This window comes from Melospiza melodia, chromosome 3 (genome assembly GCF_035770615.1).
Source record: "Melospiza melodia melodia isolate bMelMel2 chromosome 3, bMelMel2.pri, whole genome shotgun sequence".
NCBI classification, from domain to species: domain Eukaryota; kingdom Metazoa; phylum Chordata; class Aves; order Passeriformes; family Passerellidae; genus Melospiza; species Melospiza melodia.
In genome coordinates this window covers 25,878,556-25,905,034 of record NC_086196.1, presented here as the reverse complement: position 1 = coordinate 25,905,034, position 26,479 = coordinate 25,878,556, and the positions used below count along the sequence as shown (strand labels likewise).

The 26,479-nt window shown below is 39.4% G+C and overlaps 1 protein-coding gene across 1 annotated transcript in view; it reads right to left on the bottom strand.

Annotated features, from left to right (window-relative positions):
* NT5DC1 (5'-nucleotidase domain containing 1) overlaps positions 1 to 26,479 on the bottom strand; it is a 127,152-nt gene that overhangs the window by 2,116 nt on the left and 98,557 nt on the right. The window contains exons 9-11 of the mRNA XM_063151035.1: positions 17,357 to 17,475; positions 16,411 to 16,569; positions 10,238 to 10,406 (exon numbers count right to left, since the gene is read on the bottom strand). Of these exons, the coding sequence (XP_063007105.1) occupies positions 10,238 to 10,406; positions 16,411 to 16,569; positions 17,357 to 17,475 (447 nt within the window). The remainder of the gene's footprint in view (positions 1 to 10,237; positions 10,407 to 16,410; positions 16,570 to 17,356; positions 17,476 to 26,479) is intronic.

Sequence of the window (26,479 nt, the reverse complement as noted above, 5' to 3'; positions counted from 1 at the left end):
GCCAACAGTGACCCACCCACCCTCACAGCCAGAAAACCGATACTTCCTGTGCTCACCTCGTACTCAAAGTTCAAGAAACCAAATTAACATACATATAAATAAAACTCAGTTCAAGAAACAATTCCCTTTCCAATAATGAAAAGAAAAACCAACTTCCCTCCAAAAAGGGGGGAAGCTTCTTTCCAGGTTGTCTGTTCCAAACCAAAGTAAAGCATAAAAGCTATTACTAGCCTCATCTGTACAATAACTTATGAATTGCAATTTTTAAAATTTAATTTGGAGTAAATTTGGGGAAGTGACATCCTGTCACTACATGCTGCAATTCCCCCCCTGCCCCCCCCAAAACAGCTTCTATGAAACAGAAACCTACAATTTTAGTAGTTTCAGCAAAAACAACAGGAAATCCAGTTCTGTCTCACAAGTGATTTGCAGGCAGATACCAGGACAGCATCGTGGTCTGCAGCTTCAAACTCATACTGAACACAACACAGCAACAAAAGAGTACTTAGATCAAGTTGAAAAATCAGAAAGAGGCTGGAATAAAGTAGGAATAGGAGGAAAGATAATTGGAAGAGAATTAAGTGGGTGATTTTAGCTCGTCAAAGAAGTTAATTTTCTCATTTTGTCTGAGTCAGGGAAATCTCTGGAGCTCATTGAGAGCACGGCAGAACAGGCAGATGTTTTCCTAGTACGCAGAAGGCCCAGTGGATTTACTGGCTGCTGAGTCTATTTATGACACTCAGTTTAACACAAAGGTTTCAAAAATGACAAAATAAATGGAAAAAGAAAGCAAATATTTCCAAATATCTTTACGAGCTATAAAAATCAAATGTCATACAGTTCCTTTTATAAAAAAAAGCTTTTACTAGCTTAATAATCTAGCAGTCTGGAGTTTCCCAAGAGTAGTTAATTCAAAGAGCAGCACAAATGGGGCAGACTTGCTACAGAGTTGATAATTGCTGAGGAAAAGAATCAGCTGGATCAAAATGGTAATTTCATTAGTATTTCTTGGTAAGCTAGCTTTACAGAATCAGCTTAAACACCCAAACCATTCTATATACAATGCAAAAGGCTCCAAAAGAGATTTTTATATATTCACACCCCAATCTATCAATTTAAATGCTGCTTTTTTCTCAGCAAACTGACTTTGGAAGATGATTAGAAAATATCCATATCCATTTCTCAAAAGCATTTAAAAAACCTAAACCATACAGTATTTGATAACAAGGCAAATCTTGGGGAAAAAAACAGTTGCTTATTTCCAAGTTGTTGTTTTCCTTATGTTTTTTTTCCCAGTAAATTCTTCAGGATTTGCTGTTGTGCATGCTCACAGCTGCTGCTGTGGTGGTAGACCTTTGCATCTTGGCACCCACTTGTCACCTAACCTTGATGGAGAGTCATGAATTAGGCAGGGGGCAGATACGACAACAAGAGGGCAGTTTTACAGCAAGGCTCTAATGAGTCCTAACCTGCACTGATAATGAATTCAGCACAAAATTCATCCAGTATTGCCACTATCACAAAAAACCCTAAGTAGACTTGAACAACAAGACAGATGGAGACTGGAAGAAGGAACTAGCTGATTCTACCCAATTTCTTGAGAAATACAGTCCAAGAATTTTTCTATCATTCTTAGGTAATTCTACCCAGACTATTTTTTTTTTTAACCCAAGACAAACAGGATATTCCCTTTAAGAGCCAAAGACTCCTAGAAATCAGACTTGAAGGGTCCCAAGAGGCTCCCAGAGGAATACACAAGGTCCTAAATCTATGGAAATGCCAGTTATTAGATGTATCACCCTGAGTTCCTGTCCCACTCCTTTCTTTGCTCCCACACCAGCCTGAGTGCAAGTGAGTGATGAATAATGCTTTCCTTGATGGTGACCACTCAGTGGTGCTAGCACTTCCCAATGGCTTGGGCATCCCTCACAGGTTTCATGGCTTAACCTGAGCTCAGAAGAGCTCCTGCCCTGCCCTGCCCTGCCCTGCCTCCCTTGCAGGCCTCCAGCAGCCCTGGTGTGAGCAAAATAACAATGATGGCATCTGAACAGTAGCTACTGTCAGTTCCTGTGTTCCAGTTATCCAGACCCAGGTATTAAGTGACATTAGGTAGAACATTGTGTTCTGATGCTTAAGTATACCCATATCCATGCATTTATAGCACAGTTACAATATCCCACTGTGTGCTGTGCACTTAGTGTAGGCCAGCTAAATCAATGCCACAAGCTTCTATCAGAGGAAGACTTGGAATTCCACCCACAAGCAAGAAAGAGAAACCGCAAGAAGAAGGGAAAATGTAATATTCTCAATGAGTGATCAGGAAAGTATTTGAGTAACTGAATGGAAGACAATTTTAATTTAATCCAGACACAGGCCTGCTTGATAAACTTACTACTCTGATTTTTTAAAATTTCCTTGAGCAAACCAATAGATTAAACAAATGAAATCTTAACTAAGCACTTTAGGTGGATGTAATTGTTTTTCAATTAAAAACACAGTCCAAGACTGAAACAGATTTCTTCCAAAACACACAGCAGAAATGTCAGGAATAATTTTTCAGTATTGACCAACAAAAGCAAAGCCAACATTTTTTCATCATGACACCACAGCAGCATCCCTGGGATGAGTGAGAAGCTCTACAGAAAGCAGAACTCCCCCTCCCACCCTGAGGTCTGCTCCCTGCCAGTGAGCAGGGCTGGCGCCAGATGCTGCAGAAGCCTCCTAGTAAACAGCAGGGTTGTGTTCTTAAGTGAATCCAAATATATCCTCCTGATTATCACCAAGGAAAAGACACGAGGAAGAGAACTAAAACTTTGTTAGTGATACCCAAGTTTGAAAAAAATCTTTAAACTGCTTAATTGTGTCAAATTTCAGAAAACACCGTCATAGCTCTATCTTACATCTCATCATCTGGGTGAGGTAATTATAGGGGCAGAGGGCAAACCATCAGCTAGTATAAATTCTTTTCCTCTTACAGGATTTTCCATAATTGACACTGGCTTAGAACCTTCATTTTGAATCCTTCATTGTATTTCAAAGTCACTGATGAAAGAAAATATTAATTTCTTAAAGATGAACTTCTAATAATTATTCCTTAGCAATGGAGTAAGCACAATTGCTGCAGGGGAACTCACTAGTTTGTGCCTTTGGGTGACCTGGCTTGCCAGTCTGTGGGTAACCTGTAACAGGTGTTGTTGCTTTTTCTTAAATGTTAAACGTTTTTTATCTCCTGACTCATCTCTATTTTGCAACAGTCAAAGCAGCACTTGCACTAATAGCTCAGGATGTGAGACAGCATACTAGAGGCAAAAAGAAAACATCCCAAGGCCACAAGTAGATTTATCCGATAGCAGTTATTTTTAGAAAAACTCCTGAGGTTGATTTTCCTAAACTGGAGGTCAGATGTTTGCTGAAAGAGAGAAGTCAGCATGAGAAAAGCATTCCTTCTGTCAATTACATGAATGCCAGTGCTGCTGTCTGCATACTCCATAACTCAGAAGTTGGAGAGGAGGGAGTATCTGAGTGGTGTCGTATGGGAAAGGGGGGACTCCTCAATATAGGTTTGCTCCATAGCAGGAGAAAGCTTCTGAGTTTGGATATAGTTGGTGATATGAGCCAGTGCAGTTTACCCCAGGCCATGCAGGAATAAAGACAAACTATTCTCAGTCAAAGTGCAGGTTTGCTGTTTTACTTGCACAAGAGCCTTTGCCAACACAGGTGTATTGGTTGGAGATCATGCCCGTGGCACTGCCAGCAGACATCTGTGGCCTGAGCTTGGCCTGAGCCAGAGCTTCAGTGCCACTGAGGTTTGCCACTGGTTACTTTTCTGTGGTGTCTAACACAGTGCCATTGGACAAAACCCAAGTGGCAAACTGCAGGGATATGTGCAGCAGCAGCTTCACAACCAGTTTTGCAGATGGACAAGTGCCTGGGGAAATGGAATGACTGTCCCATCGTGGCTGCTGAGATTGCTTGTGGTGTGCAATTTTCCTGTAATTATCTTGGGAATAACAAGTCACATTGCTTTGGGTCTACCCTATGGCCAAGGGACCGCTGACCCCTTCCTGAGCAAAACAGCTGTGCACAAGGCGTGCACTGACTCGCAGCCGAGCCTGATAAGGGTCTGCAGTGAAGGAAAGCCTTAGAAATTCCTTTGCTCTTTTGGGCTTTCATGAGAAAACTCATTATTTCTATGTGAGGGAAATGTTTCTCATTTTTGTTTTCATTTAAGCAGTGGTTTTTGAAAGTCTTGTAAGGAAATAGACGCGTGTGGCTCTTTGCTTGATCTGGAAATAATCAGAAGAAAATATTGTAGTATAATATTTTTAAATATCTAGGTGAAGACTTTAACTAAAAAAAAAAATCCTGAGAGAATGCCAAGATCCTACCAGGATGTGTTAGTCTTTCAGGGATCTGTTAATTAATTTATTGTGTGTGAATGATTCATTCTGGATCTTGGAGCAGGAGGAAGGGCTTCTGAGGTAGGTTCAAGAAGCAATTGTTTGAGCTGACAGGAATTTCTGGTTGATTAAAAAGAAACAAAAAAGAGCGGCATTTTGAGACTGTGAAGGAGCTACATTAAGACAAATGTGGAGATGATACACCCCTTTACTTTCATTTTGAGGTAAACTCACCAAGAGCAACCTTCCTCTCCAAACTCATGAGATGGGTTAATCTCATCATGTTCCCCTCTATTGTAAAACAAATGTTTTCTTTCCCTTTCCCTGATTTGTTTTTTTCTGGAGAGGTGACAAACACTGTTTACCTTAAAATAAAAATCTGCACACAAACACACATGAAGTCAAGGCCTACATAGTTTTTTGGGCATGTGTGACCATCTTAATCTAGAGGGAATATTTTACACACCAGTCCAGAGTACATTAATGTCCTTCCAGCAATGTTTTTTTTTCCACATGTGAGGTTGCAAGTTATGTTCAATTTCGATGTGGTCAGACAAGTATTTTCAATACTTGTTGATTTACCTATTTCCACTAGTTTTCACACTCAAAAATTATCAACACTTTGTATTACAACCAGGGTTTATAAAGTGTCAGTCTAAACCCACCCCATAAGCCTGTGATCCGGTCAAAACCCAATTATAGCTTTAGTTACAGCCTGCAAATGAAATTATGCTGCCTGAGTTGAAGGATAACTTTAAAGCAGAATGACTGAGTGGTTGCCCCTCTCTTAATGAGTTGCTCATGAGTTCTCCCTTTAATCTTTTCAAGGTGGCTGTACTTTGACATCTCATAGAGCAGAATAACGATGGCAGGAACATTTCTGTCAGCTATTGGCTAGGAAGTAATCTTTTGGGTTCTGCATGATTTGACACGGTCTTCAGGGGCACAAGTCAATACACCTTTCTGGAGGAGGAAGGAAAGCCTGATCAAACCATAATACACTGAATACTGTCCTTTCTACACTGAAAATCACTATCAAGTGGTCAAATCCTGTGATAAAGATGAGGTCTCAGACCATTTGGGAAGTAACTAGGTCCCAAGGACGTTTTATAAACTAGTCCTGAGTTATTGAATAGTAATTTTTTAAGGTTAAAATGCTGTTTATTTCAGCTGAAAAAAAGAGATGCCTTATTTCTGTTGGTTGTGTTGGGCATGTTTTTACTTTTTACTTCTAAAAGGAGAATATTGAAACTAGTTTCCTGGAACAGATGAATCACATTTACATTATCTGATGTTTTTCAACTGACACATAGATCAAGATGCTGTTTATACACTCAGAACACATCTTCTCTGTATTCAGTTATCTTTATTATCTGGTTTTTTTTTTCCTTGTATGAAACCTCAGGGCCATAAAACCTTGGAAATGTTACTGTTGTGTATTTACACCAATTTTCCACCCAGTGCAAGAGTACTTTTTTTGCATAAAAACTTTAATTATAAAAATGACCTCTTTGGCCTTGTAGCAGCAACTATTATTTGTAACAGCAAATTCCCAAAGCAGTTTAAATCCTCAAAGCATTTTGATAAACTTAGTGTCTAGATGCTGTTGTATAGATACAGTCTTACACAGAAGCTGTCAAGCAAAAGCACAGTTGTAAGATAAGGCATTAAATATGAAAGGTTACTGCTAACTAGCAATGCATAATATAGTTCTATGTGTTTAAGGGAATTATATATTATTGTATCACTTGAATAAGAGCACAGTTACTGTCAGTCTACTTACAGCAAGGACTGCTGTAATTTAATTCTAAAATGAGTTGGATTTTACTTTAGGTGATGTAATGTCAATGAAAAAACATAGAACAAAGGTGCAAAAATATGGGGATTTTTTTTTTTTTTTTTTTGGTTCACTTCATCAACAATTGCAAATGTTGCTGTTCAGGATACAGAAATCAGTATATGGCTGATCAGTGATTAGTATGTCACAAGATTAGTAAAATTCTTGTCTTCCATGATAACAGTTGATTCCTCCAGGGCATTCACATTTAAAATACATGTGGAGGATGGTGTGTGAAGTTTGCAATTTGTAGTTGATCTCTGCTGGCAGACCCGTGTATCTGCGACCTGCACATTGCCAGTTCTGGAGCCCCAGCCACGGCTGCCTTGAGCTTTCCATTGTGCAGATAATTTGCAGCTCTAAGCAGAAACATGAACTTCTTTGTCATGGTTCACTGGCAATTTTATCATTATATTTATACAGCAAGCAGGCTGACGACTCAAACTCCCGCAGAAAGTGGCAGGGATCTGTAGGCATCTTTAAAGAGACAGCTTTGGTTAATTATTATGGAGATTTTTTTCTCTAGCTCTAGCTAACTGAAATAACAATACGGCATGAAGAAAAACTTATGCAGCCATATGGGCAAACCCTGATATAATTTCATATTGCATGCAAGATTAAAAAAATGCATTATCCTCATGCATGACACAAGCTTGGTTATCAAATCTCTCCAAAGAGTGAAATGAACTCTGTCTCCATAATTTACAATTGCATTAATTCCTCTCTGAAATTAAATTCTCTTGAGCTGCAACATCACTCAATCTCCTTTCCTTGCTTGCAGTAATTTTTAATCCTATGACAAAATTCACCATTCAGAGGTTATGAGACAAATTTACAACATTAGGTTAAGAATGAGGAAATTAGAAAAGAAGTTATGTTCTCCTTATTACAATTTAGAGCCCACTTTCTTAATCTTTTCTTTATAATGACAAAAAAACCTTACAAAAATCTCCTCCATAGCTCTAAAACTCCTCATGGAATTTTTTGAAGTGTGGCTTTTATAAAAATACCAAATATAGTGAGATTGAAAGGCAAAGCATTAGGTTGAAATATGCGTATCATATTTTAATCAAAGAACTGTTAATCAAAAGACCTGTCAGAAATGGTATCTTTGAAATTGTTGAAATTACTGTTGGAATATCCATATGATGCAGGAAATACAATTATTAACAAGGGGATCTGGAAATGTGATCATGTGGTCACAGAATAGTGGTCGCTGTCCTTGAGGGTAAAGTTCAGATTATTCAGGTAGGAAAGATAAGAGTAATCATCCTCTACTTGGCTCAGACCTAACCTTCTGAAGTGGAGAAAGATGTCCTGGAAACTGTGGTTTATGCAGAATGTAATTCTTCAGAGACCCCTACACCATTAATTTCCATTTGGGAGCGCTAAAGCAACATTCCCACAGTAATGCATCTCCGTTTGGAAAATCTGTCTTATGATATAATTGTGCTTTAAAAATCTGTAAGGGAGCTGTAAATGAGGAGAGACTCAACGTCACAAAAGTGGAGAAACAGATGGATTTGTGAGTGAGGCATGTAGAATAGAAGTAGGGACATTGGCTTCCACTATTTTATTAACCATGTACTGTCAATATAACATGTATCTGACTTCCAATCCAAACTGATGAAAGTGCACAGAAGGTATTGTAGAAGGTCTCCTTTGAGGAATTTTAACAATAAATGAAATATACTCTTTCATGCACAAAGAAAATGCCAGTTTCTCTTCAGAGAATCTGAGGAGAGTTTAGATGATGAACAGTGTGCAATTCCTGTAACACCCTCCTTGCCAGAGGCGAGATTAAAGTTCAGAACTTCTAAAGCATCTTTGAACTGGTATTGAGTAAGTGAGTTACTAGTATTCAGTAATGCTGAATAGTCTTTGGAATAATATTTTCAATGTGTCACGAGAAGTAAACCAATCTGTTCTTTATGCACAGACACTCACTGCAGCCAAACAACAAGAATCAATCTTAAAGCCAGCACTGCAGCCATCTGCCACATTTCACCAAATATTTTTGCAGACCGCAAGCCGTTGGCATCCTGACTTGTACGTGGCACTTACTACTGCTCACATAGGTGTACAAAAGCCAGGTCAGACATTGTTGACAGAGAAGCCCTTGTGAACCCCCAGCTCACAGGAGGTTGCAGGGCACCTCCAGCAAGGTGGCAGCTTGTGTGGCCGGGTCAGGCTGAGCGAGGTGCTGCCAAGGCAGGCCCAGCCTGAGCTGAGCTCACACAGTCAGCACATCCTGCCTGGGAGCTGGGCTCATGTGCTCAGCACCGTAGCAGCCTGGCTGCACGACTGGGCTCAGGGGATCTTGAGGAAAGGCCTGAGTTTTTGCAGCTTGGCAGTGGAAAGTCCTCTGCTGGTAATTGAAGCAGATGAATGGGAAAGAAAAAGCTGGAGGGCATCAAACTCGCATAACCCATTTCAATCTCCTCTAGCAAATAGCTGTAGCTAAGATATGACTTACAGCTGCAGCCAAAAACTTCAGGGCTTGGCAGAGCAGGGATTCTCACAGCTTGCTGTGACAGGAGTGAGAAAGGTATTCAAGAGGAGTCAGGAATTCCTTAACATCCATAATAATGAACATCTGCTCTTCCACACAAACAAACAAGAAATACCTCTCTCTGTAACAAAGCAGAGATGTTCTCATACCTTCAACTTTGAGTCTGCTGTCAAGTGCACAGCTGCAAGTTTAAAACGTTATTTCTCCCCTGTCCTTTTGCACTGGGGTTTAACTTTTACAGACACGACCCCCTGCCCAGCAGTGGTTCAGTGCAGTGAGGGACAGCACACGGTGTCCCTCCTCATGGAGAAACAGGAGCTTTGCAGGGGCTCCATGGCTGATGGCAGGCAGCTATCCTATCACTAACTGCCCAGATATGTCTTATGGGCTCGCACCCTTTCATCTATAACTGGAAAGACTGTCATACATTTGAGGTTGAGAAGCCTTGCTTGTCCTTTAAACTGAGCTGTGGTTGGGAGGAAAATTTCAGACTGTGGCTGACCATTTTCTCTTGGTCAACACTTCCAAAAGAAGCCACACGCAAGCATGACCCTGGAAAGGGTATTAGATGGGAGTTTTACAGAAATTATCTCTCTGTTGGCATTTTCCTTGGTATGTTTGGGCTTTTGTGTCTTTGGGCTGAAATAGATTGCAAAATGGCAAATATGGGAGGCATAAATAAATTGTGGCAGTCTATGATTGTTCTGTTGTGAGATATCCATACAATGTAAGTACGTGTGTAAAATATGGTTGCAAAGAAAAGGTCTATCATGTGTCCTGCTGTAGAAGTCACTGCTGGGCAAGCCTGAAATGCTCTCTTGCAACAAACCTTTTATTCCCTGGTCTTCTGCATGAAGCAAGAAACAGATGCTGAATGGAGGGGTTAGTAAAGTAAATGCTTGCTGTGTTCTTCATTCATTTAATAATTAGTTTCTTCCTTCAGGTATGCATGTGGACAAAGTTTAGTAATGCAAAATGATAAATGGAGCACATGGGGGTCCTCATCATCACTTTGTAATCCCAGGAACGTACTGTAGCTGCAAAGTTACAATAAGCTGATAGGGGAAGCGTAACAAGCTAGATCTGTGTTTTTGTAAGTATAACACTCCCAAAGTAACTTTGCATGTTGTTTGTTTCGAATGTATCTCACCACTGAAAGCAGAAACAGCAAATCACAGCGGGGAAGTAGGGACCAGATTCAGGAACTAATCTACAGTCCGGTACATGTTGCACCCTATCTCTAACAGTGAATCAATTAAACACCTCCTATTTGCAGACACAAACAAAACCCCTGGTGTATCAGGCAACAATTAAAAGCACAAACATCAAAGTAATCAATGGCCACGAGTGCTAAGTGTTGCATCATATGAACAGAGTATTTTGAATGTATTTTAGATACGTGCAATCTCAAAACCAGGTCTACAGCACTACAAACTTACTATGAATACTGCATGTTCATTAGAAAAAAGCCCCAAACATCTTCCTTACCTGCTATTGCTTCCAGACTAGGGATTGCAATAGTGCTGTAAGTGCTAATACATTTACAGGACCACGTGTGAACTAAGGTCTCCTCTGCATTTTCCAGGCCTGGCAATCTGTCCATGAAGAAAGAGCCCCACTGTTTAGATACAAAGTAAGGAACTTTGAGCTGATTTTCCTGAAAGAAAAATAAATAAATATATAAGCTTAAAAAAAAAAATCTTTATTTATCCACAAGCATTAGTTTAGGGAACTCTAGTTTTTCTGATTGTCTGGGAAGCCCTATATTGTATCTCAGGAGCAATGTGGCTTTAAAATATAAAGTCAACAACAATAAGAATCTTCTTCCCATAAGTCCCCAAGTTCCTGTTTATACAATTTATGGATTCCCTAGGACATAAAAAGTTAACTGTAAATAGTTTTTAAACTTTTTAAGAAAACGCCTTCTATTTTCCCTGTTTTTCTGTTTATGATAGTGTGAATTGCTTGCTGTGCTTCTCTGCTGGAGAGGCTGTGTTACAGCTGGGATCTCCTCCTGGGGGAAAAGGAGCTTCCTCATGCTGGGTGGAGTAACTGCAAAGAATGCACCATGCCACCTGTGTTATCTGTTTCTGAGCTGGGGAATGAGTGAAAACAGAGCCACAGAATCCATGGAGAGACAGTCTGTTGCCTAGAAAATTGTGGAATACAGTAATTTAAAAATTATTATTATTATTATTTTAAAATAATTTTTAAATACATATTTTCAGACAACAACATCTGTTTTAAAAAAAACATTAAAGCAGCATTGGAAAAACTGACTTTTTACAAGTTCATCTTGAAACCTGCTATATACTGCCATGAGCAATCAGAATAAAATGCCAGGACACATCTACAGAAAGATGAAAAAACGGGAAACAAAACTACACTATAGAAAATCTGTTAAAGTAATTTGTGTGCAAAGTAACATTCAGACTTGCAGAACAGATAGAGCAGTTTGTGCCTCCAGGTTTGTGAACTTTTGTACTTTATTCTCCATTTAACCTCTCTCTTAACAGTTTTGAGAACCTGCTGGAATCGTTTGTGTTTATGACAGAGGCCTGTATCTTTTGATCACAAGGAAGTGGTTGAGGCAGCCAAACAGACCACACCAGTAAACACAGAGCCACACTTCCATCAGTCAGTGCTACAGTTTATCCTCTGAGTTTAAATGGGGGGGGAAGTACTGATTTCAACAAATGTAGATATCAATTTCTGTATTCTGATGTAAATAAATTGGAAAAAAACTCCTTTTTTTTTGTTTCAAAATAAGCATTGAACTTAAGTCCTGGGCTTTTTGTTTGTTTTTTAATGCCTTGCACAAAGGGACAGCATGTTAGTCTCTTTTTTCCCTCACTAAATCTTATCTTTCTATGCCAATCCCAGGACTCTACATCAGTTATAGTTAAGTTTAGATGCTGTGATGAATTAAAATCTGTTTGCCAGCTGGATGACACATGCAGAAAACTCTTAAGGCTGTTACAGCTATTCAGGTGATTAATCAAAACAACAACCCCACTACTGGCCCACATAAGCATTTGTACAAAAGACGGGGTCCTGTTTATTGATAAGAGAAAAGATGTGAGGGTTCTGCTTTCTGAAGTGGATGGTTAGTTCAGTGGACAAATAAAAATGTAACCTGAGGAAATGAACTGATTTTTACAGAAGTTTGTTTCTAGAGTGGGATTTTCTTCTTTATTAAGGAGCAGGGAGTTAAATTTTGGATTTACAACCCAAGCCCTTGGTGAAATCAAACCCGGTTAGATATGAGACTTGTCACCACCTAGTGCAGAGCTCCCATCATTTTGCTGCTGGCTTATCTACACATGACAAGGCTGGTCTGGTAGGCTAAATCTCGATTTAAAATTTGGAAAGAGCACTCAAAACTTTGACCACAACCCTAGGAATATCTGACATTGCTCCCCCTTCCATCCCCAACTGATGCCCTGAAAATGTCCTTATCTCACCTGCAGCACACATCAGAGCCTGCAATGAAGGACAGACCACACACCATGAATCTGTACATCTGTGAAATGAGAAAAGGCTCCTCTCCCTGTGGCTGCTCACATGCCTGGAGGCCATGCCCAGCAGCAGGGCTGATGAGCTCTGCAAGATGCATCAGCCACTCCTGCAGTCCCCAGACACAGAATTTGCTCTCACAGCAGGACAGCAGATCCTGGAAAGTGCTGGGCAATCCCTCTTCCTCATGCAAATCCCCCTGGCATATGGATTTGCTCTCAGGCATATTGGTCAGACACCAGCAGGTCAGGTCAGATATTGATTGTGCCAGTTGAGGGTACAAAGCCTTGAAGAAAACATCTACACTTCAGGAAAATAGGGATGGTACCAGAAATTCCCGAATCCCAGGGCCTTCCACAAAGTCAAAACACCTGAAGTACGTGCTACCATCTTTGCTTTGCTAACTCTAGACAAATAGGGCCTGTTAGCAGAATTGACAGAATCTGTAAATAGGACCCTTGGGTAGCGCTGATTAGTTAGCTTACAAATGACCTTTCTAAAATACTAATTAGCAGGGAGCCATGCTCTACATTCTACATTTGGTAAAGAGATGAAAGAATGAAAGATGTAAAGGAGAGAGGAGTGGAAGATCAATAGTATTTTTAAGGGCTTTATTTAGATGCAGATTTGCTGTCTATGCCATAGCAAGCACAGAGCCTGAGGAATACATCCAGTATGAGTGGTGATGATACTGATGATTGTATGCTTTGTCCTGAGGTAATAACACACCACTGATTCTTGATGCCACAAAAAAAATTAATGCTCAAAATACTGTTTTTCTGGTGTAATAGTATTTGAGATGTTTCTGTCAGCACAGCTGTGCTGAGCACAACAATGGGATGTCCCTGAATCACACAAATGGACAAACCAGGCACTGGTCTGAATTCTGTTGCACAGAACCTGCCCTCCTACACATCATGCAAATATGAAACATTTCACACATGAATATTGTAGCCAAACTACAACAGGGATCACTATTAGCAAATTTAAAGTAAAATGTGCTGCACTTCAGGGTGTTGCCCTAGGAATATGGCTTTAACACACCAGGCTTCACAACAACACCTCAGGTTGTTCCAGAAAGTACTGTTAGATTTGTGCCAAAGATAAACAGGAATAAAAAGACAAACAGAGCCAAAAGGCACAAAGGAAATAGCCTTGTCTATGGTCACACCAAGGGAGTTAATGGAAATACAGGGATTACAGACCTGACTTCTACAACAAACCAGTCAATCTTGTAAAAATTACATTTTCCCTTCTACTTACAAAATTATCATGTATATCCACCAATGAATTATTTAATTTCTGCTCCATTCATTCATATAAGCCATTCATTTACACACTGACAGCTCCTCTGTAATAATTTTCTTCGAAATCCTGGGACAAATTCCAGCTTTCCTTTTGAGTTTTCATTGATGGAACTGCTCACACATTTAAAGAACAGAATGCAAAACCAAAGCCTCCAGCCAAACAAACAAACCCCCAATTCTAGGAGGGAGGCAAATCTTGTTTCAACACAATGCCTTGTATTTTTATTCACCCTGCATGCTGCAATTTACTTAGAAGCCAAGTAACTGCACAGTTTTTAGTTTGCTATTCTCTGCTTATTTGGTTATGACTCACATACTTAAAAGAACTGTAGTTGTTACCATAATTTCACAGTTATGTGTATCTGGCTTATATCATGCATTTAATTGAAGGGAAAAGACAAAAACTGCAAATGAAAATGGAAATCACAAGTCTCCCACTTGGTGTGTGAGGAGGTTGTTTCTTCCCCTCTCACTGTTAGTGATGAAATACCAGTCAAACAACTAAAACCAGATTTTTGTCATTTCTTTCTGAAAGATGCAATTGCCAATTAAAGTAATACTTTCTTACTTTAATAGTATTTTGCAAAGAGTGATAGCATTGAGAGTTGCACCATGTATTAAGTTTTCAGTCCCTCTCTGCACACACAGCATGGCATGGAAAATCTACAGTAGTACTGTATTTTATTGCCAATGAATGCTAAGGCTGATTAACCAGATGAAATCTAATCTGTGACTAACTTTCCAGAAACACCTGACTTTGTACAATCCTTTGAATTGGCTTTTCTCCCTTCTTAACCAAAGGGTTAATGGGAGAAGTTGCTTGGGGAAATGAAAATAAAACTCTCATAGGTTTGTAAAGGGAGTCCCTTTGAACTAGTCCTGTTAAGTTAGTGGTGCCCAGTCAACTGCAGAGATATGGATGTGACCTGTTGTTCAGACTCCAGTGAGCAGCCTGGTAATGAAATAACACCACTGACCTGCCAGGGCCCCCCTGGATCAGGTTCCTTTAATCAACGCAATTCATTTCTCCCTTGCTTGCTTGCTGTCACTAGTAGCAGATGTCAGGGGAACAGGGGCTGTGTGTGGCAGGGGTGGTGTCTCCCTGAGACACTGCAATCTCTTGTCAGGAGTGCTACAGTGTCAGTGAAATGTCAAGCACCTGTCTAAAAAGTCTCAATTTGCTGCTTGACACCTGCTGCGATAGAGAAGATGGATCTTGTGAGCAGAGGTGTCGCAACAAGGGAAAACCAAATCATCATTGTGGGCTCAGAAACAAACCAATCCATTACCCTTTGTACTTCCAGGAAAAGAACCACCTTCTGTCTCTCTGTTTAAAAATGTGTGCTTCGAAAGCATATATTGAACATGCTGAAGAAACCACGTTGAACAAATCCCCCAAACCTTAAGTTTTATGCAGCAATGCAGCAGAATCTCCAGTCAGAGAATGAACAAATTTATGGAGGATTTGAGTTATTTCTAAAGCATTAATTATTTAAATCAAATTGTATTAACCTGTATGTGCTACCAGCTCCTCCTCCCCCACCTCCTCTTCCTACTGAGAAATACATTCTCTTGATACTAAATTTTTTTTACTTCATTTTTGTTTATTTACAACCCAGGAAAAAGCCTAAACATTAATGATTACATTTCCTTATTTCAGTGACTGAAATGTCTTTGTCTGACTATAGTTTAGAAATCAGGGTAGTGGGGGAAAATATGAGATATGTCTATTTAAAAAATAATATAAAGATATCACATCTATATTGTTTTAGTTCCATTGAAGAGACCCTTTTCTACATTAAAACCAGGAGCTTTTATAACGCTTGGATTAAAAACACACCAAGTATAAACGCACCTCCCAGATCTTTTCTATTGGTTAGCCAACTTTTAATCACAAAGAGTAATTATTTTAAAAGAAAAATAAAGTTTAGTGCGTTACAAAGAAATGTATGAAAAGCATCTGTATTTTTCTGCAATTAGAAGAAAACGACCTATTTATTTAGTAGCATATGAAATGAAGAGACACTCCAAATGGAGAGTGAAGCCTTGCTGTAGTTCCTACCTACATGGGACATGCTGGAGGTACAGTGCTGCCTCATCACCCATCTCAGTGCTGTTTTCTATCTACTTTGGGAGCAGAGGAAAGGATAAGCCATAGTAACCTTCAACCTTCTGTGGGAGAATTAAAGGGTGACAGCAGTGCTAAGGCCCTGCTTCCCACCAGTGATCAACCTGAAAATCATATTATTTATCTGAGGTAACTATCAGTAAGTCTGCACTGGACTAGATTTTGAAGCCGCCCCTCTTATCTGGGCACAGCTGTCACCAAAATAACAACCTGTGAGGGAAGCAGCAAATTAGAAATTATTTGTATACAAGGACAGCACAAGCAAACCATATTTCACATAGAGAGAAAGCAACCTTCAGAACAATGTAATAAAAATTCCTCTGTGTTTACAGCTGGCCACAACACACAGGGAAACACCATGAACTCAGCAGAGTTCAGACACTGGACTTGTGATAACTGGGCTTGAAATTTTTCCTTGTGGGATGGAGGGATCTTGTTACTAAAAAGGTTCTTGCTAAGGGAGAGCACACACAGCCCCTTTTCTGAGATCCATGGTTTAGCTCCAGGTAGAGGAGCTGTGTCACCCATGCATTGCTGAGCTGGGACAGAACAGCATCCTCCTGGTAAGGCAAGGAGGACACATCTGTGGGGGATGCTGATGCTGCCAGCACCCTGGTAAGACACGCAGGTTCATTCCTAGTGCAGGTGACATGAGGCTTTTTTGTAATTTACTTTATTCTGTTCCAGGAAACTTCTGCAGGAACCCTTACCTCATATTTTCCTTTCTTCTCCAGTGGCTCAGATTCATCTTTTGCAGGCACTATACCTTCGTCCCCTAGAAGCTCCTCTAAGATGAAGACAGTTTCCCAGTTGCTATAGTGACGAGCTGGGAAAATATCTGAGTGCATACTGTCACCAAAATAAACAACCTGTGAGAGAAGAAGCAAATTAGAAGTTCATTGTATATGAGGAAAACACAAGCAAACTGTATTTCACAGAGAGAGAAAAAGAGCCTTCAAATGACCTAATAAAAATTCCTCCATGTTTACACTTGGTCAAGACATGCAGAGATCCTATTAATGTCAAGTTTGGGGCTTTATCTTCAACCAGCTCCATCAGGGAAAGGCTGGCTCCACACACCCTCCTTGCTCTCACCCTCCGGGGGCATTGGAAAAGGAAGCCTAACTGGGACCAGCAAAAGGAAGTGTGAGTTTTTGGCTGACAGAAATAGCCTGAAGGGAAGCCATAGAAAGATTACCAAAAAAATACACTAAACTGGAACAAGTTTTAGACTACACTGGAAACAAGACAGAACATTCTTATTGGTGACTCAAAACTCTTCTGTGTCCAGGGAGGCATTTATTCACTATGAAGAATGTTGTTACACCATCTTTAGTGGCATTTTTACCTATCCACACCTGTACTTAACATACTCCTAGTTTTTACTGATGCTGTCTTTTAATCTTTATGATCTATTTCCTCAGAGGTATTTCCTGATTACAGCCTGATTCTTCCCAAAGCTGCTGAAATGTTTACCCTGCATACAGAAAATTTACATCTAGAAAGATAACATAGTCTACTGATAAGAAGACAAATATGCTACTTCCAGTTCTGGGCTGCAGAACCAATCACATCAATAACTGTAATGAAAGTTTTCTGGTGAATTCTTGAGTGAAACGGTATTTTCAGAAAGATTTACTCTCACTTGTAACATACCTTGGGGTCCAACTTGCCAGTCATCTTCTTCAGTAGATCATAAAGCTGGATAGCATTACCTTGGGAATACCAACCAGGCTTGTCCAGTGACAGCAGAGCCTCCTGCTCCTCATCATTTTCTGAAATCACCAAGCCAAATTGCATGCTGTTAGTGACACCAGCCCATCCTCCTGTACTTGTGAGATGTGAGAGAAGCTGCCTGTGCACAGCTGGTCTATTTTGACATTAAACCAGCTCCAGTGTCTGGCTCCAGTTCTGGTACTGACCGTGGATTCAGTCAAGGTGTTTGGTAGCTGGGGGTAGGCAGATATTTGTGAGAAAAGAAGCAGCTGAGCCTCGTGTGCACTGACTACAGAAGAAGACCTAAGGACTTAAATTCATGGCCTTTGCCACCCAAACACTGCAGCAGTGAAGGCAGGAGGCCACACAGACCAGACTGATGGAGCTGCCACAGATGAAGGTGAAACCATGAGATAAAACAAACTGTAAGAGACAGCATGTACCTTGCCATGCATAAAAATGACCCACAGTTTTTAAGCACTGACATAAACCCAACAAAACAGACTGAAGTAGCTCTTAAGGGCATTCACCAGCCTTAGATCAGCACAAACAATGAGCAGTTCCAGTTATCATACAGTTTTGAAGAAATTATGAGTGCACAAATGATGAGCGTACAACAACCCCAATGTTGCTGATGGTGGTATAACCCAAATTGACATGTACCCACTCTGGCAGTGTCAGCAAATTAGAAAATTCAGTAGAAACTGAATCACCCAGCTCTGCCGTGGGCTTTGTCTCTGGCTGGTTTCAAAGCATGGATTTGTCCCAGTGTCCACGTAACCTTGTTGCTTTTTCAAATCCCTGTGTTATTGCCAGATGAAGTTTAGCTTCTTGCTGGAGCCAAAATAGCAGTCTCAATGAACCAATAAACTACAATTTCATTAGAAGTATTAATATGAATGTCTCTCGTCTATTAAACTGGTGAAACAAAAGGTTGATTTTGTTATTTAGTCTCAACCATGTCTTAATATGATGCTAGAAACAGAAGAGTTAGAAACCAATCTAGATCTGACTTAGGTGTACTTAGGTGTACTTAGATCTGACTTAGGTGTAACATCAGAACTTCAGGTTTTCTCTTGCTTTAGAGAATTTTTCAAAGCACTTAAAATGTGTTAGGAATAAGAGGAAAAGAGCAACTTCCACTTGGTTAGAGACTGCTGAAAGATGAAATACAAATTTTGGAGAACAGTGAAATGCTAAGACAGCTTTATGTTTTAAGAGCACTGAAGATGGACATGGAGAAATAAACTGATCTTTGAAAGAAATTAAAAAATAAGCAAAAAGAAGGAAATAGGTATGTGGAGAGTGGAATGAATCCATTCTTTAATATTATGAATCTACAAATTTGGAGAAATGGAGACAAAATGATTCTATATTAAGGCTGTTTTATAAACTAGGAAAAAACAAGGAAATTCAAAGTTGACGTTAACAATTCATGTAAAACTTGTGTGGAAATGTTTTCCTTTGTTCTTCTTCAGGAATGTAACATTAATTACAATAACAATAAATACGTTAGCATCCGTTAATAAAAAATCGTAATTTCCTGACTATTAAAACCTTTGATCAAACAACTTCTGAACAAACAAAAGTTGTCATAACAGTAAATTTATTTTATATTCCTGGTATTTTTAGACATATTTGGATGGTTGGCTGAACAAGTAGACACAATCTTCAAATGACATGGACATAGAAAAAGAAACTTATGAAAACAACCCTTTTGAGATGTTATAAAGTTTTTTTAAATTTTTGAGGATTTGTATCGCTATCATTGTCTTTCCATTTCAGTTAATCAGGAACATACCGGAGAAAAATTAAGCTTTTATGAGGTATTTTCTGAATAATGACATTGTATTTGCAAACAGAAGCCCTATGTATTACAGCAGTTTCAGGAGGCTCCAGTAAAGAGCAAAATCCTGCTTGCTACCTCTATGGAATGGCATGAAGGGAAGTCCTGGCTGCAAAAATTCACTCTAATTACAAGGCAGAAGACCTCTTGCTCTGTGAGAGCTATTACTGTCACCCCTAGCAATGAGATTCATCTCATTTACCTCAAGGCACTTGGAATTTAGGCTTCTAATGCACAGTTACAATCTGAACTAGTTGGCCAGGAACCTGTGGTAGGCAAAAGATGGTGCAACAAGAATTTTCTGGGGTGCCAGCTCTGGAGAAGGAAAGGATTTAATTAAGTGAGAAACTTTGCTTTTAGGCAATGAAATAAAGGGCAATTAATTTCCCCTTTAGAAGGAGGCAGGAAACAGCACTGAGATGTCTAGTTCATTATGGGAACACTTTGATTTTGGAAGGAACTTCATCAATTTGAGGAATTAGGAAAGGTCCTTTAAATTATTTGAGTTGTAGGGTGATAGGGATAACAACTCTGAATGGATAAATCTTGTTTTGAACCATCTCATATGGCTGCTTGTGCTCACACATCAAGGGGTGACTGTCCATTTTTTTATTCTAATCTGGAGTGGAAGGAAATGGATGGTGTTTCAGTTGTGGTGAGTCATAACAGTTTCTAATTTGCTTACATTTGTCCAGCAGCAAAATACAGCTAAGAAAATAATTCTTCAGCACCACCTTTCAAGGCTTTTTGTAGGAGTTCTGTAAAAAACTGACACGCAACAACTTAAAAACCCATCAATGACACCAATGGCTCTGGCCTTGTATCCTTCAGATGGCAGCTACATGACAGCACTACAGAAGTCTGCAAATTTCCTGCAAAAATGCTGCTTAAATGTTTATGGTAGTTGCTAACATATATTAGATATTCCAAGCTGAATACTGGCTACACTCAGTCAAGAGGAAAACTGCTGCTGACCTGCTTTCCACTTTGCTGTTATTGATTCTTCAAAGTTCATTCAAAGGTCAGAAATGCTATAAATATTCTTTCAGCAGGAAGAAACCTACATAGGTGGGGGTGTTTTAGGTCTTATAAGCTAGGAGGAAAAGGAGATGCCCTGACAATTTCAAACAGACTGGATAACCAAAAAGAATTTCTCTGATGATTTAGATAGAGTGATTTGCTTCCTTCTGAAGCCTCATACAACACTGCAAACCAGATTCCTGGCTGTAGACTGAAAATGTGCCATATCAAGAAATGTAAAGGTACCAAGCAAGTAAAATTAAAATAATTAAACCCAGAAAATCATTCTGTTACAACACTTGCCCAAACCTAACTGTGGTTCAGAGCAGTCTTCCTGAAGGGAAGTTACTGTTCCTTTTTAAAAAAAAACGAAAGCTTGACTCATGCTGGGGCAATATTAACATTGCTGGGATTGCAATTTCCATATAGCTTTGTATGGCTTTGTCTAACAGCTGGGAAATGGCTTCTGATTCAGAAACATACTTTCATCACAAATAAAAGATAAGTTTTTTTCAGATAAACCAGTTCACTAACAAGACTCAATATCCTTTTTCTTGTGAGAATTTTCTTGCCTACCTCTAAATGTGCATTGCAGCTTTAAAGCATTGCCTGAGGAACATCTGGTTTCATTCTGAATGATTATGCAAAAAGTAATCAGTGAAGCTTATTCTCATTTAAATGACAACTGATGGTAATTTACTTTGGCAAAGAGTCACTTTTTGGGAAAGACTTTGCACAGCTTGCTTAGTGCCATCTGCTCTGTGTCCTCTTATAGGTTACACCTGCTGAGATGGAAAGGCTCTGAACCTGGGGATCTGTCCCCAGCCTGGCTGGTATTAACACTGTTAGGCCCCAGGCCATGGGATAGGGCTCTTGGTTGGGAAGCATGAAGTTAAGAGAGAAGTTGAGGCGAGGGCAAATTTATGCTTCAACACTTATCCACCTACACTGAGCCACACCTACACCCAGGGTAATTTTCTTCAGCTCACCACCCTGCGCAACCACGCCCCGTGGGGCCAGGACCCACCCAAGAGCCTGAGGACAGCTCACATCAACCTGACTGGGCAGACACCAGGGCAAGAAAGCAATTCCAGGTGCCCAGAGGCCCTGCCAGCTGAAAGTGTGCTGGGTTTAACTACAATGTACACACAGCTCCACTACATCCCCTCCTTCTGCCTTTCTCTGGTCAGCCTTTAACCCCTTTCCATACAGACCTAGTTAGACTGTCTATTAGGGTTAATTTTTTCCCCTTTGAACTGTGCAGTAGTATGAAAAACGTGTGACAATTATGTAGCTGCTCGTGCCTGTAGGTGTTTGTGCCTCTTTTTGCCCATGGGCAGCTCTGGTGGGCTCCCTCTGCCTGCAGGCACTTCATGCAGACCGGCTCGTGTTCTGCATGCTGAAGCTCTGGTTACCAGCATGGGGGTTGCTGCAAAACAAATTTATTCTATGATCCACAACTATCACACTGATACGCCTCTCTGCAATTTAAAATAATGCCATTTCAGACCCTGAGGGCATTACTAAAAAAGCTGGGTTACGTTCCAGGCTTGCAAACGTGGTCTGATTCTGGAGAACATTTTGAGCTCACTTAAGAAAGACAAACTCCTTTCCAAAAGGGAAATCAGAGCAGGAAATTACATCACTTTACAAGGACAAAGGGACCTGCACAGGTGGGTTCTTCCAGTTGTAAAGGTATAACAAGATGGGATGACATAAGCTGTAGAGTTTCCCTGTGGGCATGTTCTCCATGAAGAAAGCAAGCACTTACAAGATTCCTGGAGATAAAACTTCATACCCTGTGGGTACCCTTCTGAGGGTATCATCCAAAATTCCTGTGTATAGACCAATCAACTTTGCTGTGTGGTTTCCACAGTTCACTCAGGTATTACTGTGTGTTTTGCCATCCCTGAATTACTTCTGTGCCCTGAAAGCAGCTGTAAATCCATCTGCCTGTGCACCAGCAATAGCCAGTCCGCTGTGTGACTGCAGGGAAATGATAAAGAACAAAATATTCCCTTAACTTGATGTGCTGAAAGGAAAGGTTAAGGCTTCCCAAAGAGACTGGTGATTTCAGCCATCTCCATTCTTGGATGTCCAATCTGTTTTGTTGTGGGGTTTTCTGTTTCCCCCCCATCCCAGAAAAAGCCTGAAGATCACCTCTCCTTCTTGCCTTTGCATCATTCTGCCTTTTTTGGGGCGGCTTGTGGCTGATGAGATGGAGGCTGGACTAATTAAAGTAAAAATTCAGTTTTGAAAACTGGAACATGATTTTAAGATTTACATAGGCAGCGATAGATCTTTTGCTTAGTAATCTCAACATGAGTGTGTTTGGTCATACAGAGGACTAAATAACAGAACTACTAAAAACTGGCTCTTCTCTGGAAGAACGCCACAGATAAAGCTGAGGGAAAAAATACATATACCACCCTGTGGAAAAAAATAAAGTATTTCATAATAATTCAAGTACTGTTTATCACATTACCAACAATTACTTTTCTCAGGAAGGACTTCTGTCCTTCCGCTATTTTGCAAGGCCCAGTAAAACCAAAGTACAAAATATCTGTACTTTAAGTATTTATATTTGTGTATTCTCAACTTGCCCTGGGCATATATAAAAACCACATAATCCTCTGAGCACAAATTAAAAAAAATATTTTTTTAGTTTTACCAAAACCTTTTACACTTTTATTAAAATGTGCCTTACTGCTTAAATTGTGCCAAGTAACAGGCTATGTAGAGATAAGACCGAAGTTTTACTTGTTTACAAGAAAATCAGTAGTTCCTTTAGAGATGTCAGCAAGTAAGTTTCTCTGAAGTTTTACTTGTTTATAAGAAAATCAGTAGTTTCTTTAGAGAAGAATCAGCAAGTAAGTTTCTCCTGAAGGTTTTGATTGCTGTGTTACAAGAACTGAAAATAACAGCTCCCTACAGATTAAGTAATTTGTTTTCAAAACTGTCAAAGCATTTACTTTCTGCCTTCCCAGGAACAGTGTGGCTAACAAAGCCTTTCTGTTTAAAATATTGATATGATGAAATACAAGCAAGGCCATCTATTTTTCTCAGAAAAGAAAAATCACTTTTTGGAAAATGACTCTCCTACAAGTTCATTTTTAATTGTAGCTCATGTGCAAATTAGGCAAGAGTTTTAGGTAATTTTATTTAATTGCAATTATAAAAAAGAAAACTTATACTCTGCAAGAGTAAAGTGGACATTACATAATTTCACTTCTTCATTGCACATATTTTGTAAGGGTTTTCTTGTTCTCTTTTGTTTTTTTTTTAAACAGGGATCTTGGAAAGGTACAAAAGGTATGAAAAGAAATAAATTCCCTCTCTAGAGCAGTTTTATTCTGAATCTCATTAGTTTTTTAAAAAGATCCAGAGTCTTATAAATGACCAACTTCCAATATTCAGAAAAATAATAATGTTAAAATTAGTACTATAGTATTCCTAGAGATCCCTATAGAATTATGGAGAGAGACAGGCTTTTCCAGAAAGCATTTCCAATAAATTAAGTTAGGAAAGGTAGGTAATTGAGGGAAGAAACCCCTGATATAAACATTCCAGGAATATACAGGTCAGTTCAAGCACCTGCCCATAGCTGGTCTTACCAGGGAATACATGAGGTGGAAGCAGAACACAGAGGGAAACAGAGAAGATGAGATGAGGGCCATCAGACAGTTCTGACCTAACCTGCCACTTCAGAAAAATGCCTCAATTTCTCAATTAAAATCAAAATGAGACACACAAAGCATCTTCTTTGCACTGTGTGGCATTCCAGTTTATCTGAACTGTTTAAGTCTCTCTAGTAATACCTCCTGAAATAAGGCATACTGAAATTTGCTCTTGGACCATACTTTTCCCCACTGAAAACTGACACTGAAGTGTAATAGGGAAAAAGTCCCTGCCATCATTTACCTTGGCCTTAGACTTAAAAAAACCCAAACACCGAGGACCAAAAAAAGAACAAAAGTTCTTTAATCCTCAGTTACAGAAAAACTAAGAACTTTTTCCCCTATATCCTAATACTTCAGGTATAAAATATATATGAAAACTGGAATAGACAATTTGATGCTGAAGAAATGTATCCCCACAAACCAATGCTGCAAGGGTCCTTAGCTCTTCATTTTTCAGTTCCCTAAAATATGTTATTTCAAGGGAATAATGATTGCATAGGAGACATGAGCATGCATCGTTACTACACTGATTTACCTGGAATACACAATAGACTTTTTGATTAACTTTTATATGAAAACTATTTATACAACTAGGTTGATTTATCATTCATAAGTAGTTCCATTCTTTTTTCCTCTCTTATTACACTGTCTCAAATCCCTACTTTAATTTAATTGTTTTATTCTGTCTGAAGTTCCAGCTCCAAATATTGGCTGCCTCTGAAGGGGGACAGTTTTATATCAACCTTTAAGGACTAACTTAAGATTTAAGATTCGAAATGCAGAAAAATAAATTTAGGAGTTAAAAATAAATAAACAAATAAACCTATGCAGCTCTCTGCCTGTTAGTAACTGTACAAGTATAGCTGCAGATAATGGATAATAAAGCCTTGCTCAGCTTTAGTAATTAAAAGAACCCCACCCAAACCCAGTATTTTTAAGGAAAACTGGATGCCTTAATCTTTTTTTTCTTCTGGAAATAAAAGCTACTATCTGAGACTACTGAGAGAGGGGTTCTGGCTTCTGTTGACCCAAGAATTCTTTTTATCTCATGGTAGCAGAGAAACATTACATTACACATGTAAAAATCATACCGATATTAAACCCATTTGAATATGGCTGTCAGGGAAGACACTACCTCAGCATTGCTTCATATATGTATTAAATAATAGGGAGTAGTTTTTTAGGTTATTCATAGTACTTGGCACCTCAAATAACAATCAAAGAAAAAATATTTAATTAGAATATAATGGCATTAAATAGTTAAGGACCATTTTCTCCCAGAAAATAGAGTAACTGCCACTAATAGTTTAAAATTGTAGATATGAAAAGATATGAAATATACCCACAATCACCCTGGGTGGTTTTGTTCAGCAGCAAATACACTTTTTTCCTGATATATTTTGTGCCTTATATTTTGTTTCCCTGTGCTTAGGAAATCATTCAAGAGGCACTGAAAGAGGCACCTAACACTCACTTTAGACTCTCCCCTTTGGAGTCATATCTCTATTCCTGTATCATCAATGAATCCTAATGGTGATTTTGCAATTTTTTTGCAATGAGAATGATTTTATTACAGTCTCTACTGCATTTTCTATTATTCCTATTCCTTCTAGATAAAAACATTACAAAAGAAGGTAAGGAGAAGGTGTGAGTATGTGATGGAAGGCAGAATGACAACAAACTCACTCTTGAGGTCTGGGGACAATTTCATGGCCCTGTGGATCACAGTCATGAATGAATTCAAAGGAGGGACAAAGAATGTGACAGGGTAAGAAAAACTGGCAGAGATTTAAGAAGCTGTTTAAGGTCTGCTAAGGAGCCAGGTGACACCATAATAAAAATCAACACAAAACTTTGCTCCTGTATCTGTTGAGATACAGTACAACTTCGTATTTAATAAACAAAATGAAAAATGTTAGGAAATTAATGTTCTAGCAAACAGGAAGAGTTCTTACATGTGAAAGTCACTGTTAATCTCAGAACAATGTGACTGGGCTGGAGATGGCAAGTGAAACTGGAAACTATTCCTTTCTGGCAAAGTATATTTATCTATCCTTTGCAGGGAAGACTAACATGAAAAGATTTGTAGTAATGAGTCTTCTGAAGAAGTAAAAGAGAAATGATTCCTTTGACACTTCCAAAGGTACGTGGAAGACAGGGAGGAGAGTCCAGGTAGCCAGCATGGCTTCACCAAGGGAAAATCCTGTCTCACCAGCCTAGTGACTCTGTAATGGAATAACCACAACAGTGGATAAGGGAAAAGCTAAAAATGTCATTTATCTGGACTCCCGCAAGGCCTTTGACAGGATTCCCCTGCACTATCCTTCTCTCCTGAGACCTCACTTGGAATGCAGCTTCCAGCTCTGGGATCTTCAGCACAGGAAGGACACAGACCTACTGGACTGAGTCCAGAGGAAGGAGACAAAATTGATCAGGGAGATGGAGCACCTCTTCTATGAGGAAAGGCTGAGAGAACTGTGATTGTTCAGCCTGGAGAAGAGAAAGCTTTGGGGGTGA